At 45.8% G+C, this 18,146-nt stretch overlaps 3 protein-coding genes across 11 annotated transcripts in view; 2 read left to right on the forward strand and 1 right to left on the reverse strand.

Moving 5' to 3' along the window:
• The first annotated feature begins 388 nt into the window (after positions 1-388).
• On the forward strand, positions 389-4,275 carry LOC124880090 (C-type lectin domain family 10 member A-like). 3 transcript variants are annotated; one of them, XM_047384999.1, is made up of 9 exons: positions 389-1,038; positions 1,141-1,237; positions 1,320-1,436; positions 1,882-1,980; positions 2,157-2,222; positions 2,297-2,389; positions 2,462-2,616; positions 3,589-3,698; positions 3,818-4,275. In XM_047384999.1, exons 2-9 carry the CDS (start codon positions 1,183-1,185, stop codon positions 3,972-3,974), a joined length of 852 nt encoding a protein of 283 aa, XP_047240955.1. In that variant the 5' UTR covers positions 389-1,038; positions 1,141-1,182; the 3' UTR covers positions 3,975-4,275. The 3 variants fall into 3 exon arrangements, with proteins under 3 accessions (XP_047240955.1, XP_047240954.1, XP_047240953.1); XM_047384998.1 differs by having other exon boundaries at positions 1,001-1,038; positions 1,117-1,237; XM_047384997.1 differs by lacking the exon at positions 389-1,038 and having other exon boundaries at positions 1,045-1,237.
• A 148-nt stretch (positions 4,276-4,423) lies between these two features.
• LOC124880091 (C-type lectin domain family 10 member A-like) lies at positions 4,424-12,984 on the forward strand. Its single transcript, XM_047385001.1, is given in 9 exon segments — positions 4,424-4,583; positions 4,656-4,763; positions 10,731-10,820; positions 10,898-10,963; positions 11,039-11,131; positions 11,737-11,891; positions 12,071-12,180; positions 12,601-12,709; positions 12,711-12,984. Coding segments are annotated over 9 exon segments (846 nt in total). The 5' UTR covers positions 4,424-4,525; the 3' UTR covers positions 12,768-12,984.
• Positions 12,985-13,083: 99 nt separating this feature from the next.
• si:ch73-71d17.2 (RPA-related protein RADX) overlaps positions 13,084-18,146 on the reverse strand; it is a 14,418-nt gene continuing 9,355 nt past the window's right edge. For 3 of the 7 annotated variants that reach the window (XM_047384992.1, XM_047384990.1, XM_047384993.1), the window contains exons 17-19: positions 15,139-15,402; positions 14,931-15,065; positions 13,084-14,862 (exon numbers count right to left, since the gene is read on the reverse strand). In XM_047384992.1, coding sequence (XP_047240948.1) covers positions 14,738-14,862; positions 14,931-15,065; positions 15,139-15,402 — 524 coding nt within the window. In that variant the 3' untranslated portion in view covers positions 13,084-14,737. Of the gene's footprint in view, positions 14,863-14,930; positions 15,066-15,138; positions 15,533-18,146 lie in introns of those variants that run through there. The other 4 variants (XR_007041234.1, XM_047384994.1, XR_007041233.1 and 1 more) reach the window with 4 other exon arrangements.

Consider the following 18,146-nt stretch of genomic DNA (forward strand, 5'->3'; position numbering starts at 1 on the left):
ATAAATCAATCTGATTGTCACAAATCAGGTCACTAACTAGCAAAGTCTTTGAAGAGAGAGATCTTATGTTCAGTAAGCCACATTTAATTGTTTTATTTTTCTTTTTAGTCTGAGTTGTGTTTATTTTTATTAGATTTTCCTGATTTCCTCCTTTTAGATAATTTTTTAATCTATTCAATTTTGGCCGTGGGCGAGACACTGTCTTAATAGGGTAATGGGTGGGTAGCAGTACAGAAGCTGCAGAGAGGGGTGTTAAACTATGACCCTGCTTCCTGGTCTGAACCCTGGGTTGTCAGAGTTCTGGAGAACTAATAAATTCGGCCAGATTTCTAGAAAGAAGAGCAGCTCCATCCAAAGTGGAATGGATGCCGTCTCTCCGGATCAGACCAGGTTTTCTCCAAAATGTTTGCCAGTTATCAATGTAGCCCACATTGTTTTCTGGACACCACCTAGACAGCCAGCGGTTGAATGACAGCATGCGGCTAAACATGTCGTCACTGGTCTGATCGGGGAGGGGGGTTACTCCTGGGTTTCAACATGGGCCAGCATGAAGAAGGTCGGGAAGCCACCTCCACATAGACTCTCTTCTGCAGGCAGGGATGTTTGTGTCAGGTGTTCTGATTCCCAGAATGAACTGGTTCTGAATGGTGTCCTTTAGTTCCTGTGATGATCTGGTATGTAGACAGATCTCCGTGTTCAGAGGCCATGCATGTGTCTGTGGGCTTGTTGTCCTGCAGAGTTCTGGTTTAAACTTCGGTTCTTTTAGGGAAGTGTGGCCTGAGGACCACTTCCTTCCCCAAAAATCTGCTCCAGTCAAAAACAGAAGTTCTGGAGATTGAATGGAAGGAAAAGCATCTGAAACCCAGCAAACAGAGAAACGTTATGAAATAATAAAGTGATGAGTGGACATGTTTACCCAGTGTGATGGGAGGAGGAGGAGGAGGTGGAGGAGGAGGAGGAAGGGGAGGCTGGTGTTTCTAGAGAAGTTCAACTGAAAACTGTTGGTTCCTGCAGAGACAGAAACAAAGCGAGGAGCAGGTGAGATCTTTACCTTCAGTTTGTCTGTGTTTGAAATGTTGAGGCGTTCTTCTCTAGCTGTTCCTTACCTCCTGTCAGTGTTTGCTTCATTTGTCCAAGCAGCTCTGAAGATCAGCTCTGATAGCGGACTGAAACATCTCCACCATGTTCAACAACTTCAGTGACAAGGACCTGGACACCTGCGCCCTCTGGATCAAAGGTCTGAGGGGGATGGTCCTAGACGATGGAGATGTTTTATGTATTTCTGACTCTGTCCATCTGTCTCCATGTCTGTTTCTCAGAGAGTCCTCCTGGCTCAGCCTCAGGTATCTTCAGGTTCAGACGTTATTGGTTTCCTGCCGTGATGGTTGCCGGGGTCCTCGTCCTCCTCATTCTCCTCATAGTGCTGGTAGTCACCTGTGAGTCCACACACACACACACACATAGCTGGTTGGTCCATCAGAACGGAACCTCTAACCGTCTGTAAAATAGAAGAAAGTCCACAGATTTCCTGAAATCTGAGCAAAGATTCTGGTAAACATGTTAAAAAGGGACACAAAGGTTTTCATTTGGAGCTTCTTCTTCAGCCCACCTGGACTCATGTTCTTGTACCCTGACATGAACAGCAATGGTTCTGCAGGGTCCATTCTCAGACAGTTCTGCTGTAGTTTTGTTCTGTGAACCAGACCTTCAGGAAACCTGGAGACGTGGTGATCAGGAAGGCTTTAAAGGATCCTACTAAAGTGTGGCTGCCTGAGGTGTTGGATCAGAACCACAGAAAACTAACCAGTGTTAGTGAAGACAGTGGTTCTGCAGACTCTGTTCGGACCAGGTGTAGTGACTGCTCTGTGTGCTTGTGATCAGACAAGAAGACATCAAGCAGCCTGTGGTCTGCAGAGGAGGAGATCTCCAGCCTGAACGGCAAGATGGAGTCCCTGAATGCATCTCTGCAGCAGGCTCACGGTAAAACATTATGACCCCAGGAAGCACAGCTGTCACTGCAGGACTTTCAGAATAAAAGCACACTAACCTAATTCTAGTGTACCAGCCCAGGATCAGTGGCTAAACAATTCTCCATGTCTGGTTTTGGTTCCTTTTGCAGTTAAACTGACTGACATGCAGAACATTTTCTCTTCCAGAGTCCGTTAAAGACGTTCATCAGATGCAGCAGTCCATTCAGGACACCAAGGACCGCCTGTCCTCAGGTCTGTGTGTGTTCAGTAACAGTCAGAACCCTCTGGGATGGATCAGAACCTGGATTATCTGTGTGTGTGTTTAGTGTCAGCAGCCCTGCAGCAGCTGTCGGTGCTCGACTCTCTCAGCAGGAAGGTCGACGGCCTCAAATGTTCCCTCGAACGCATCATCAGAAACAGTAAGGGCAGCTTCAGAGACACGCATGTCCTCACGCTGTCCACATGTCTGAGTGTCTCTGTGTCTGTCTCAGGCTCAGCAGCAGGACCATGTTGTCCTGTAGACTGGACTCAGTTCAACTCAGACTGTTACCTCTTCAGCCATCAGACCCTGTCCTGGAACGAGGCCAAGAACTGGTGTGAGAGGAAGAATGCTCACCTGGTGATCCTGCACACCAATGAGGAGTGGGTGAGTTGTCTGTCTGTCTGTCTTTCTGTCCGTCCGTCCGTCCGTCCATCCATCCTATTCTCGGGATCTAATGGCAGACCCTCCCTTTCCCTCCTGGAATCAATAAAGCATCTCTAACAACCATGACTCTAGAAATTTATTCTGGGCGGACAATCTCTGCAGCCAGTCCTGGTTATGTCCAGTACCACCATGTCCCTTTGAGGTTCAGATGTCCGTCAGACATACAACCCTCTAAGTGATGTCCAGAGGACATCCAAACCGCACATGTGAACCATATCTTCTGGAGAAGCAGCACCTTCGTAAGGTCCTAAACCCCATTACTTCTCCCAGAGTCCACTCAACGGGACACCACCACGGACACGGTTCATTTGGGCCAACTCCCATACACCTATGAATATCGTTGGTGGGGGGGTATGTTTTCAAGAGAAACAATCACTGTTTCTCCTGAACCATAGGCTCTAGATCAATTGGGCTTTCTGGTGGTATCTGAACACAGACCTCAGAGGCTTTTTTCCTTTTCTAAAGAAGGACCACCACCAGGGTTCAATTTAAAGGAACTATCCCCAACCTCCTGCAGTGTTTCATTAGTAAATCAGCTCATTAAGGTCCAAGAACTTCAGGTACTCAAAGTGAATCTCATCCACCCCTGAAGCCACATAGTTAAGTTCCTAAGAACCCTTTGGTTCCTTCAGGAAAACCTTGAAATAAATCTAACTATGAACACACTCCTAAACCTTGAGGAAGATGTTTACAGAATAGTTCAAGTTGCTGTTGCTGGCAACAGTGGGTCCATCAACAAACTGGACTTTATAGATGAACAATAGGATGTCATCAAAGTAGAAGTAGACAGAAAGTTACTTTTGGCTACATGGAGTATGTGGTGGACTTTCCAGAAGGTCATCTTACCTCACTCTAGGATAAACCCCTGCTGAATTCAAGCTCTCCTTCATCTGTCTTTTCTGTGCTCTGCAGGACTTTGTGACCAGGAACTCAGTTCCTCACCTATACTGGGTGGGTTTGACTGATGGGAGAACTGGGAAGTGGGAGTGGGTGAACCAGACCCCTTACTCCATGGAGCGCAGGTACAGCTGGACAACTGTTCTCTAACCAACATTTTCTGCTAGCTTCAGGACAGTTTTATTCAGGTTTCTGATGACACCTTCTTCCTGACTGTGGTGTGTGTGTGTGTGTGTGTCTCCAGGCGGTGGATGCCTGGGCAGCCTGATGCCTGGACCGGTCACGGTCTCGGTCCTGAAGATGAAGACTGTGCTCATCTTCACAAGGATGGACGACTCAACGACATGCACTGCAGCATCAGTACCCGCTTCATCTGTCAGAAACGCAGTGTGCACACCTGAACCCACCTGAACCCGCCTGAACCCGCCTGAATAAACCTGAATCTGCCCGAACCCACCTGAATCGTTTTGAACCCGCCTGAATCCACCTGAACCCGCTCGAACCCACCTGAATCCGCCTGAATCATCTTGAACCCGCCTGAATCACCAGAGAGTGAACCTGCTGCGGACTGGAACCAGTTACAGACTCTCACAGGGACCAGTTGGTGTTAAAGATGAGGCTTTGTTGAATCTTGAATCAAATGAGAAGATGTTTTATGGTCTGCTGTGGCATTAAAGTAACATCTGGAAACTTCCTGCTTCAGTTCCTCTCAGAGCCTTTTTCCTTCACTGTTTGTCTTTAGACAATTTTTCCCTTCACCCTTTGATGTTCCAATGCACGCACACACACACACACACACACACACACACACGCGTGCGTGCGCACCTACCTGGTGTTTTCCAGTTCAAAGTGCGTTCTGTGGCCATTGACCTGCAGCTCATCGTTGTTGGACGCCCGCTTTGTTTGTTCAGCCTTCATCTTCCTGACAGAGACGAAGACGAGAACAGACACCATGACGACTGAATACCACGACGAAGTTGAGGACGACAGCAACTCCTTCTGGAACAAAGGTACATGCTGATGAGTCTAAACTGGGCAGAGACTGGGATGACTGGTAACTAACATGTCTCTCTGTCCATTAGAGCCCCGTCCCGTCTCCTTCTCAGGTGTCCCCAGGTTCAGACGCTGGTTGTATCCAGGCCTGGGGGTCTCTTTCGTCCTGATATTCATCATAGCAGTTGGAGTCACCAGTGAGTACATCCACACATTTCCCAGTGGGTCCAGCTCCTGTAATGCTGACTTTCAGACTGTTTCTCTGCTCTTTAATACTTTTTATTTTTCAGAAGGACTTTGGTCAGCGACAGAGTCCTGTTTTCAATGTTTAGAGTGGGATGTAAAGATCTCTGAGAGATTTCTAAGAGATTTCTCTGACCTGATTTGTATCATGGCGGCTGGAGAAAGGACCTGATCACGTTAAACGGTTAATCTGACAGAAAAACTTCAGCCAACATTTCAATGTGTATGATCCTTGATTTTCTGTCATTACCCAAAGTTCATGACCAGAACTGTTGATCTGGACACTGTGCTAGTCCACTATGGGGCTTCCAGGGTAGGACCTGGATACTAGGAAAGTTGCATTAATGACAATCCAATAGAGGAACCTAGCAACATAAATATTCAGAGGAAAGAACATCCAGAGCATGGCTGGAGCAGTGTTAGGTTGGGCTAAATCCACTGCAGTTCCTGTGGTGTGTTTGACTCCTTTTCTTCCCAGTGGGTCAATTTTTCAGTTTAACAGAAACATACTGGAGAAAGATGAATGATCATAAAGATGTTTCTACTGTTACTGAAGCTTCAGGTGCAGACAGCAGCAGTGAACGTGAAGAAAGTGATGCTTCTAGATCATTGTTCCTATAAAACCCTGGTGGACTCTAGCTCGCATCCAGCCTTTAATGAAGTGTTGTATGCAGCTGAACAGGCTGTGCAACGTGCGCCTCCTGAATATCATGAGGATGACACATATTTACAAAAGAATGAAGAAAATTACATTAACTTGGCATAAACCCCCTTTTCCAACAGCAACTGACGGACATGTTTATGCATAAAGCTCAGTGGTACCAGTGCAGCTGGTGCTTTTATGTTCATGTAAACCCCTTGTTTAGTCATTTATGGCTGGATAGTGATTTGGAGAATGAACTGGACTGAGGATCTGCTCTCCAGGTTGTTGGTAGATAGTTGGTGAGCAATAAGCTCTTTAGGTGACCCGATAAACATGTCTGCATGTATTAAACCATGGATGGATGGATGGATGATGGATGGATGATGATGAAGGATGATGGATGGAGATGGATGGATGGATGGATGGATGGATGGACGATGATGAAGGATGATGGATGGAGATGGATGGATGGACGATGATGAAGGATGATGGATGGAGATGGATGGATGGATGATGATGGATGGATGGATGATGATGGATGGATGTATGTAGGAATGGATGGAAGGATAGATGGATGGATGATGGTTAAGTGTATTTATATAGAACATTTCATTAACAAGACATTTCAAAATGTTTTACATGATGAAAACAGAAAGAAAACAGCGACATAAAAAAAGCAGGTTAAGAAAAGTAAAAGTTGGACAATTAAACTATGAACTGTTTTAGTTCATAGTTTTCTTCCTGTTAAAAGGGAGTTTTTTCTCTCCACTGTTGCTACATGCATGCTCAGTATGAGGGATTGCTGCAAAGTCAACACCAGTGACTGTCCACTGTCTCTACATGCTCATCCAGGAGGAGTGAATGCTGCAAGTCACTGACTGGATGCAATCTGCTGGGTTTCCTTAGATAGAAAAACTTTTTATCCAATTTGAATAAATAACTGAATCTGACTGAACTGTTCAATGGTTATGATTAATTGGAATGTATGAACCTGACCGTTGTGAAGAACCTTGAGACGACATGTGTTGTGAATTGGCGCTATATAAATAAACTGAATTGAATTCTCTGAGGTCCAGGTAGCCTGTGGGAGGACTTTAGAACTAGGCTGATGTTCTCTAGTTTCTAGTGAGGACGCGGGCAGCAGCGTTCTGGATCAACTACAGCTGTCTGATCCACTTTTTAGGCAGACCTGTGAAGACACCGTTGCAGTAATCAGTTCCACTAAAAATACACACATGAATGAGTTTCTCCAGATCCTGCTGGGACATTAGTCCTTTAATCCTGGAGATGTTCTTCAGGTGATAGAAGGCTTATTAGGGCCGAGCAGGAAAACTGCAAGGACCTAATGTAATCGCTAGAATTCTTATCATTATTATTATTCCGTTTGGTCTTTGCAGGGCAATATGGGGACTTTGCCAAGCCCCTAGATGCACAGGCTTTTACCCAAAATTGTCCCCCAACGAAAATTCTTGATCCTTAATGTCGTCATCAGTGGGCGTGACCAAACCACTTAGCCACGCCCCCAAACGTGAGATAGCCCGAACCGTAAGTCGTAGAGATCTGAAATTCGGCACAATGCTAGAGCTCCTCAAGCAAAGAAAAAAAGTCTCTTGGGGGTATGCCCTAAAATGCACAGGAAGTCGGCCATTTTGGATTAAAGGCCAATTTTTGCCCGTTTTTCACTTTTACTCACCTCGAACTTTAACAAACTCCTCCTAGGGATTTTGAGCTATCGCCTTCATATTTTGTCAATATGCAGTTAAGGGATGGGGGATTAAAAGTTATCAAAATTTTTAGTTAACGGCCATGTTTAGGGGGTGTGGCCGGGACACGAACTTGGCGTTCGCGCCCAAACTAAAAATATGCAATAACTTTCCAAAAAAAAAGCCAAACCACAACAAAGTTGCCATGAAGGAGGACATTCGGGTTCCCGACGACCCTATGGGGTCATATGCTGACATCATCAAAGCCACGCCCCCTCAGAACAGGAAGTCACTTTTTTCACTTGGAAAGGTACCTGTCTGACCCTCTTGACCCAATCAACTTGAAAGTGTGTCAGAAGACAGATAACTAGTGGGTCTAACTTCGTTTGAAGCACAGTAAGTTTTCATAAAAGGCCGTGGCCATGGCAGCGCGCCGAACTTGGACGTTACGCCATGTCCATACGTTTGCCTCTAATTTCCACATACATCATTTGATCTCCACCAAATTCCATGTGATTGAACCTTGTCCAGTCCCCAACAGAAATCAGGTGACATATTCGTCCACAGCGCCCCCTAGAAAATTAAAAATAATCAGCCACAAGCCATGCTTTGACCAAGCAATCTGAAATTTGGTACACATACAGGTCCTTCTCAAAAAATTAGCATATTGTGATAAAGTTAATTATTTTCCATAATGTCATGATGAAAATTTAACATTCATATATTTTAGATTCATTGCACACTAACTGAAATATTTCAGGTCTTTTATTGTCTTAATACGGATGATTTTGGCATACAGCTCATGAAAACCCAAAATTCCTATCTCACAAAATTAGCATATTATTAAAAGGGTCTCAAAACGAGCTATGAACCTAATCATCTGAATCAACGAGTTAACTCTAAACACCTGCAAAAGATTCCTGAGGCCTTTAAAACTCCCAGCCTTGTTTATCACTCAAAACCTCAATCATGGGTAAGACTGCCGACCTGACTGCTGTCCAGAAGGCCACTATTGACACCCTCAAGCAAGAGGGTAAGACACAGAAAGAAATTTCAGAACAAATAGACTGTTCCCAGAGTGCTGTATCAAGGCACCTCAGTGGGAAGTCTGTGGGAAGGAAAAAGTGTGGCAGAAAACGCTGCATAACGAGAAGAGGTGACCGGACCCTGAGGAAGATTGTGGAGAAGGGCCGATTCCAGACCTTGGGGGACCTGTGGAAGCAGTGGACTGAGTCTGGAGTAGAAACATCCAGAGCCACCGTGCACAGGCGTGTGCAGGAAATGGGCTACAGGTGCCGCATTCCCCAGACCTGGGCTACAGAGAAGCAGCACTGGACTGTTGCTCAGTGGTCCAAAGTACTTTTTTCGGATGAAAGCAAATTCTGCATGTCATTCGGAAATCAAGGTGCCAGAGTCTGGAGGAAGACTGGGGAGAAGGAAATGCCAAAATGCCAGAAGTCCAGTGTCAAGTACCCACAATCAGTGATGGTCTGGGTTGCCGTGTCAGCTGCTAGTGTTGGTCCACTGTGTTTTATCAAGGGCAGGGTCAATGCAGCTAGCTATCAGGAGATTTTGGAGCACTTCATGCTTCCATCTACTGAAAAGCTTTAGGGAGATGAAGATTTCGTTTTTCAGCACGACCTGGCACCTGCTCACAGTGCCAAAACCACTGGTAAATGGTTTACTGACCATGGTATCGCTGTGCTCAATTGGCCTGCCAACTCTCCTGACCTGAACCCCATAGAGAATCTGTGGGATATTGTGAAGAGAACGTTGAGAGACTCAAGACCCAACACTCTGAATGAGCAAAAGGCCGCTATCGAAGCATCCTGGGCCTCCATAAGACCTCAGCAGTGCCACAGGCTGATTGCCTCCATGCCACGCCGCATTGAAGCAGTCATTTCTGCAAAAGGATTCCCGACCAAGTATTGAGTGCATAACTGTACATGATTATTTGAAGGTTGACGTTTTTTGTATTAAAAACACTTTTCTTTTATTGGTCGGATGAAATATGCTAATTTTGTGAGATAGGAATTTTGGGTTTTCATGAGCTGTATGCCAAAATTATCCGTATTAAGACAATAAAAGACCTGAAATATTTCAGTTAGTGTGCAATGAATCTAAAATATATGAATGTTAAATTTTCATCATTACATTATAGAAACTAATGAACTTTATCACAATATGCTAATTTTTTGAGAAGGACCTGTATGTAACTTGTTAGGACCTACAAAAAAGTCTCTTGGAGCATTGGTTCAAACCCCACAGGAAGTCAGCCATTTTGGATTGAACTTGGCATTTTGACCTTTTTGTGCCATTTCTAGCCCGCATATCTGAGCGAACTCCTCCTACAGCTTTTGACTTAGAGACATGAAAATCACTCAGTTTACTCTTAAGGGATTGGGGATCAAAAGTTATCAAAAGCTTTTTGATACATGAAAGCGTGTGGGCGTGGCAATGCCTCAAAATATGACTTCTCGCCATAATAGACTAAATTGATATAGCTCCTACAAGGAAAGTCACAGACAAATGAAACCTTCTGAGATTGATCTGCCTCTAGGCCTCAACAATATTCACTGATCAGATGCTGACATCATCGAAGCCCCGCCCCCTGACAACAGGAAGTATCACGTTTTCCTTTACAGAGTCAAGTTTCATGTTCTTCACCTAATCAATGTGAAACTGTCCCAAGTAACAGATAACATGATGTTCTTAGACAGTCGCCAGTACTTACTGCTTTAGCTGGAGAGTGTGGCCATGATGGCGTGGCGAATTCTGATGTCACGCCACAGCCATACGTTTGGCTCTGAATTACACATGCATGGTCTGATTCACTCCAAACTGAATATGCTGAATATGCACGGTCGCTGCACCGGCCGGGTTGTGCTGAGGTGCGAGGGCCTTCAAGGCTGCTTGCAGCTTTAATTTAGTGATTGTCTTTATGTGCCTCTGAAGGTTCAGGCCGATCACTACACCCAGATTTCTGGCCTGATCTGTGGTTTCTAGCTGTAATAACTGAAGCTGTGTTCTGACGCTTGATCATTTCTCCATTTGTCCAAAAATAATTTATTTAGTTTAGTTTTTATTCAGCTAAAGAACATTATGACAGATCCATGCATTGAATTGTTCTATGCATATAACCAATACTTGAAGAGGTTTATAGTCACCTAATGACATCGTAGTGTAGAGATGTGTATCTTCTGCGTAGTTATGGTAACTTATCTAGTTTGTTATGATCTGAGCGAGCAGGAGCATGTAGATAATAGGATGGGTCCCAGGATAGAACCTTAAGGGACCCCACCTGTGATTTTTGTCAACTCTGATGTAAAGTTACGTGTTGACACAAAAAATCCCTGTCCACGTAAGACCCAGTTCTCCAGTTGCTCTAGTAATGTACTATGACAAACAGTGTTGAATGCTGTGCTGAGGTCCAATAATTCAGCACTGTGGATCATCCACAGTCATCTGAAAGGTAGAACCTGCTGCAGGTGATGGAGCTTCAACACGTTTGTGTTTAACAGGTAAAAGGTTTGAAATGTAACAATCTGAATGTTCCTGACTGTACACATGTGCAGACACCAACACGCTGCGACGGCTGTGGTCTGTGGAGAAAACTGTGTCCAACCAGACGGAGTGGCTGACCTCCACCCTGCAGCTCACTAAAGGTAACACACCTGTCCAGGTAACCTTGACCTGCTGTAGCTGTCCTTCATCTGACGCCATTTCCTGTTGTGCACTGCAGACACAACTAAAGATGTTCAGAGGCTGAAGTTCTCTGTGGAGAGCAACAAGGACCAGCTGACCTCAGGTGAAACACGTGGCTCTTAAACTCGTCAAAAATATCTGGAAACCTCTGGGTGATCCTGACTCTGTGTTTCCTCAGTGTCTGAAGGCCTGAAGCAGCTCTCGGCTCTGGACACCATCGGCAGGACGGTCGCCAAGCTTAAATGTACCCTGGAACGCTACATGAACAATGGTGCGCTCTCTTGACACATAGCAGAGTTTCCAAAGAACCCACAGGAATATTCCTACTTTAAACCTGAGTTCACACAGACTCCGTCATCCGTGCCCTCCGTCACAAATAGAAGCCATTCTAGTCATTGCGGTAATTAACATTGGCTCCGTGGCGCTGCAGCATGACGAAGAAGAGCCCTCCTTCATCGTCTGTCAGAACAGATCAAGTCAGGCAGGAAGTAAGGCACGAGAAAAGTAAAGCATATCCAACATTCCAAAGTAAGAGACAATCAATCACACAAGGTCACAAATATGTCAGATGGTCTTGGGAGATATTTGACACCATGGACGCTCAAAGGTTTAGTCTGGAGGTGAATTGCCTCATGGCTCAATTTGCAACGGATGACAGAGCAGACACAGAACGTGAACTCGGGGTAACACCTTCGTCCCGTTGGGAAATGCTGGGAATGTTGATGGTTTTCTGGATTTTTTTCAATTTCAATAGCATGTTCGGAAAATGTCCTCATGTGCTCAATTTCCAACAACGTCCGCAGTCTGAACTCTGGTTGTATCACTGATGTTTTCACTTTCAGTAGTCATTATCTTCTCTGTCCCCTTGTGTCTCAGGTTCAGTCTCTTACGGCTGCTGTCCCCTTGGTTGGGAGAGTTTCAGCACCAGCTGTTACTTCTTCAGTAGGACCTCTCTGTCCTGGCACGAGGCTCGGGACTGGTGTAATGGACATGAGTCTCACCTGGTCATACTAATGGGTGATGAAGAATGGGTGAGACAGTCTGTCCCTCTTTAATCTGTTCACTTATTTTGAGAGTTTAAACTTATTGATGGAGCAAACGGACAGAAATGCTCTGTGGTGGATAAAATTATGGTGTCATCTGCATAAAAACTGACATCCTATCATATCAACCACATTAGATTAATTGTTGGTCTCTCTCCATGGTCCAGGACTTTGTGACCCGTCATTCTGCAGGTACTTTCTACTGGGTGGGTCTGACGGATGAGAAGTCAGGAAGGTGGGAGTGGGTCAATCAGACGCCGTATGTCATGAACCGCAGGTAAAACATCTGACTGACCTCAGTCTGTTTAAACCTTAACATGGTATTGGACATCTAATGTGGCACTTATTTATCTCTGTTGTCTCAAGGACTTTTTATACATATGGGAGCAAATATTATCTTTATGGCTGCTGGTACCAAAAAATCTAAAGATCCAGTTAAAAAGAGGATCTCTACCAAATTGTTGGTTGTGTGTCGATGCCACACTGCTTGATGCCTTTGGTTCACGACAGTTTGACTAAATGATTTAAAGGTCAATCATCCAAAGTTCACAGAACAATGTTGAAAGGCCTTCAGAAAGTCTGGAGAACTGATCAAGACCAATCTAGAACAAGAACTGGAAAGCCTGGATCCAAGGAAGCAAAACCAAAAGTAACAAGGACTCTTAAATCCACCTGATGTGTCTGCTTAATTTTCTAGACGATGGAAACCCGGGCAGCCCGACAGCTGGACCGGTCATGGTCTCGGTGCTGGAGATGAAGACTGCGCTCACATTCACAACGATGGCCGGCTCAACGACCTGCACTGCTTCACCAGGCTGCGCTACATCTGTCAGAGACACAGTCAGCGCAGCTGAACACCTGTAGCCAGATCTGCTGCCCCCTACTGATGAGGAACAGTATGAACCCAACAGACCAGGCTGGCGACTCTTGGTGTGGCCCTTAGTTCTACATGTTCAGTTTTATCGGTCAACCCAGTTTCTAACTAGGACACACCAGATTGGACAGATGTCCCAGTTTAACAACGTTCTCCTTGTTTAAGATGTTTTTTGTTCATTTGTCAAATAAAAACGATCAGACTTTATTTCTGGCTGATTTTAAACTTCTGTCACGTTTCTCATCCGTTGATACATCTAGAATGTGTTTTATGTTGGTCCAAACACGAAGAAATGAAGCGGACATATCAGGTGTGTGTCATTTATTAGGATCCCTTATTTTCTATGGTGTGTGTGTTGGGATGAAGGGTGTGTCCTACTGCGTCAGGACAAAGCTGCTTTCACTGTGACATCAAAATCTGGTTTATTTCCATATCTGAGGACAACTGGACCATCTGGAGGTGAAGTCTCAATGCTCTGAGAGCGCCCCCAAGTGGTCAAGTAGTTATGAATGTCATGTTATGAAGATCAGACTGTGCTGCAGTATCAGATGTGTAGGAAGACCATGGAGCGTTTGAGCTCCACTTGTTTCCACCAAGTAAAGAGTTACTTCCTGTTTGAAGAAACCTTCAAGGAGGATCCCATGCAGGACCTTCAGATTTCTTTACAGGAAACTTCTTCACAGTTTAGAAAACACAGAGAGGCAAACAGGCGGTTTGATCAGAACGTCAACACTGCTGGAAACAGGAGCAGAACATATCATGAGAACATCATGAGAACATTATTTCCAGGTCCAAAGCTCTGGAAGCATTAGGCTCCAGCAGGAAGTCTGAGCAGATGTCAGGAGCAGCTGTGGGCTTCAACATGGTTCAGAGAACCGCTTCCACAGTGGTTCTGCTAGGTTCTGGTATGATTTCAACACAGAGATGTTGGAGCAGAACACCCAGAACTTGCAGATCAGGGTCTATTATAAACCAGACAGAGTCAACAGAAATGGATCGGGTCTTTAGGTCTCACTTCACAGAACCTAAAACATGTTTCATTCAGAACATCTGCTGCTGAGCAGAACCAGATCTGTGGGAACTTCTGTTCACATGTCTGCTCTCCTACATTGGCATGAAGGTCTGTGGATGCTGCAGTGATGTCACCTCTGCAGACATTTGGACCTCCTTCAGATCGTTTCTGAAACCTTCTACTGGTACCAGCCGTATGGAGCCCAGTTTATTACCCGTCCCTGATGAAGATGTGTAAAAGACAGAGTTCATTCAGTGAAAAGGTCCAACATTAAGAAATTAATTTTCAGAAATAAATAAACCTGAAGGTTCTTCTGAACCTGAAACTTCGTGACTTTCTGGTTCCCTGGGGTATAAATGTGATGTGACACAGAGGTCCATTTGGTCCACTGGACCGGACCAGGACCCACGTTTATGTTCCTCCACACAGTGAGGAGGATAAACATCTCCTAAGTTCACCGTTGGAGAACTACAGTAAAGAGTGGCATCCAGGGGTCATCAGGTCTCCATGACAACCATTAGATGTTATCTCCATCTGTCCAACCATCAGAACCATGCTGGAAGCTTCGGTCAGGAGAGACTTTCACAACACTCCAGGTGGTTCTGCTGTGGAGCTAAGCAAGAATATGTGGAAGAACATCTTATGTCCCCTGTTATGTATGGTGGAGGACCCGTGGTACTGTGGGTCAGTGTCTCTTCCACGGGTCCAGGGTCACATATGGCCACATCAACACAGAACTAAGTCCAGCAGAAAACCTGAAGGCTGATCTGGAGAGAGGAGAAGAACGATCAAAGATCCTTCCCGTCTGGATGCTCCACCCTGCTGAAACGTTAGAGGAACAGAGGTTTCTGACACATCATCAGGGTTCGGTTCTTCTGGACCACAGCTTCCAGGGTAAAGTGAAAAAGTTCCTCTTCATCGCTGGAAACAGCAGATGATGAGGAGCTCTCAGTCTTTAAGGTGGAACCCTCGACTCAGGACCAGTTCAGTCCTGGCTCCGCCCAGGTGACACGCCTCCAGGACACAAACAAGCCTCTGATTGGCCAGCTGGGGCGCCATGGCGATGAGGTCAGCTGAGGGAGAGATCAGAGGATCACCATGTGAGGTTGGTCATGAACAGAGCAGTCTGGTCTGCACTGACCTGGTGAAGGTGGAGGTTTGTGTGAGGAGAAGGCTCCATGGGACAGGATGGAGGTCCAGGTGTTGGAGTGATGGAGCAGGGAGGAGGAGAAGTGAGGGAGGAAGACTGCATCGATCATCAGGCCGTCTGAAAGAGCTGAGGGGACAACCACAAACAATCATTACTTTGAGACACAGCTCCACCCTCTGCACCATCACTCTGTCAGTACCTCTCAATCTCACTGTGTAGTAGTCTCTAGGGGCGGAGTCAAAGCGCTCCGCTTTGGATCCGCCTCCCATTCCGACGGCAGCTGCCTGCTCCTCCCTGTGATTGTAGTCAAAATGCAACGGTAAGGTTTCGGTGGCGATGGGTGGGAACACCGGGGGGAGGGGGGCGGTGCAGAAGGATGAAGAGTCTTCATCGGCCTCCTCCTCCTCATCTTCTTCATCAGCGGCGTTTTCCAGAAACTCCATGGAGGCTTCAAACAGGATCACTGCAGACAGAGACAGATCAACCAGACTGAGAGGGAGGGGCCTCCAGATGGATGATGGGAGCTGTAGTCCTGCCAGTGTCAGTCCAGGACAAGGCGTCATCATCCTGAAACCTGCATTTAGTAGATAAAACTGTAGAGAACCAACTTCTGAGAGGTCAAAGGTCTTCATTACACTTACAGGAGAACTGAAGTCATTTATGAAGTCTGAAAACAAAACGTTCATCCATCCATCCATCCATCATCCATCATCCATCCCTCCATCCTCCATTCATCATCCATCCATCATCCCTCCATCCTCCATTCATCCTCCATCCCTCCATCATCCATCCATCCATCCTCCATTCATCATCCATCCATTCATCCTCCATTCATCATCCATCCATCATCCCTCCATCCTCCATTCATCATCCATTCATCCTCCATCCATCCATCATCCATCCCTCCATCATCCATCCATCCATCCTCCATTCATCCTCCATCCATCCATCATCCATCCATCCATCCTCCATTCATCCTCCATCCATCCATCATCCATCCCTCCATCATCCATCCATCCATCCTCCATTCATCCTCCATCCATCCATCATCCATCCCTCCATCCATCCTCCATTCATTCATCATCCATCCATTCATCCTCCATTCATCATCCATCCATCATCCCTCCATCCTCCATCCATCCATCCTCCATTCATCATCCATCCATCCTCCATTCATCATCCATCCATCCTCCATTCATCATCCATCCATCATCCATCCTCCATTCATTCATCATCCATCCATTCATCCTCCATTCATCATCCATCCATCATCCCTCCATCATCCATCCATCCTCCATTCATCATCCATCCATCCATCCTCCATCCATCCTCCATTCATCATCCATCCATCCATCCTCCATTCATCATCCATCCATCCTCCATTCATCATCCATCCATCCTCCATTCATCATCCATCCATCCATCCTCCATTCATCATCCATCCATCCTCCATTCATCATCCATCCATCCATCCTCCATTCATCATCCATTCATCATCCATTCATCATCCATCCATCCATCCTCCATTCATCATCCATTCATCATCCATCCATCCATCCTCCATTCATCATCCATCCATTCATCCTCCATTCATCATCCATCCATCATCCCTCCATCCTCCATTCATCATCCATCCATCCTCCATTCATCATCCATCCATCCATCCTCCATTCATCATCCATCCATCCTCCATCCATCCTCCATTCATCCATCCATCCATCCTCCATCCATCATCCCTCCATCCTCCATTCATCATCCATCCATCCTCCATTCATCATCCATCCATCCATCCTCCATTCATCATCATCCATCCATTCATCCTCCATCCATCCATCATCCATCCCTCCATCATCCATCCATCCATTTTCCATTCATCATCCATCCATTCATCATCCATCCATCATCCCTCCATCCTCCATTCATCCTCCATTCATCATCCATCCATCCATCCTCCATTCATCATCCATCCATCCATTCATCATCCCTCCATCCATCCATCATCCATCCCTCCATCCATCATCCATCCCTCCATTCATCATCCATCCATCCTCCATTCATCATCCATCCATCCTCCATTCATCCATCATCCATCCATCCTCCATCCATCCTCCATTCATCCATCCTCCATTCATCATCCATCCATCCTCCAATCATCCATCATCCATCCCTCCATCCATCATCCATCCATCCTCCATCCATCATCCCTCCATCCTCCATTCATCATCCATCCATCCTCCATTCATCCATCATCCATCCATCATCCATCCATCATCCATTCATCATCCATCCATCCATCCTCCATCCATCTTCCATCCATCCTCCATTCATCATCCATCCATCCTCCATTCATCATCCATCCATCCCTCCATTCATCCATCCATCCATCCATTCATCATCCATCCATCCATCCTCCATCCATCATCCATCCATCCTCCATCCATCATCCATCCATCCTCCATTCATCATCCATCCATCCTCCATTCATCATCCATCCATCCCTCCATTCATCCATCCATCCATCCATTCATCATCCATCCATCTATCCATCCATCATCCATCCATCCTCCATTCATCATCCATTCATCATCCATCCATCCTCCATTCATCATCCATCCATCCTCCATTCATTATCCATCCATCCTCCATTCATCCATCATCCATCCATCATCCATCCATCCTCCATTCATCCATCCTCCATTCATCATCCATCCATCCTCCAATCATCCATCATCCATCCCTCCATCCATCATCCATCCATCCTCCATCCATCATCCCTCCATCCTCCATTCATCATCCATCCATCCTCCATTCATCCATCATCCATCCATCATCCATCCATCATCCATTCATCATCCATCCATCCATCCTCCATCCATCTTCCATCCATCCTCCATTCATCATCCATCCATCCTCCATTCATCATCCATCCATCCCTCCATTCATCCATCCATCCATCCATTCATCATCCATCCATCCATCCTCCATCCATCATCCATCCATCCTCCATCCATCATCCATCCATCCTCCATTCATCATCCATCCATCCTCCATTCATCATCCATCCATCCCTCCATTCATCCATCCATCCATCCATTCATCATCCATCCATCTATCCATCCATCATCCATCCATCCTCCATTCATCATCCATTCATCATCCATCCATCCTCCATTCATCATCCATCCATCCTCCATTCATTATCCATCC

Source organism: Girardinichthys multiradiatus, chromosome 14 (assembly GCF_021462225.1).
Source record: "Girardinichthys multiradiatus isolate DD_20200921_A chromosome 14, DD_fGirMul_XY1, whole genome shotgun sequence".
Taxonomy (NCBI): Eukaryota; Metazoa; Chordata; class Actinopteri; order Cyprinodontiformes; family Goodeidae; genus Girardinichthys; species Girardinichthys multiradiatus.

What these genes read in the sequence shown, in the direction of transcription:
- LOC124880090 (XM_047384999.1), top strand. Translation starts at nt 1,183, where the DNA reads ATGTTCAACAACTTCAGTGACAAGGACCTGGACACCTGCGCCCTCTGG. An exon ending in ATCTCTGCAGCAGGCTCACG is followed by an intron (nt 1,981 to 2,156) that starts GTAAAACATTAT and finishes TTTCTCTTCCAG; the next exon opens with AGTCCGTTAAAGACGTTCAT. An exon ending in CAAGGACCGCCTGTCCTCAG is followed by an intron (nt 2,223 to 2,296) that starts GTCTGTGTGTGT and finishes GTGTGTGTTTAG; the next exon opens with TGTCAGCAGCCCTGCAGCAG.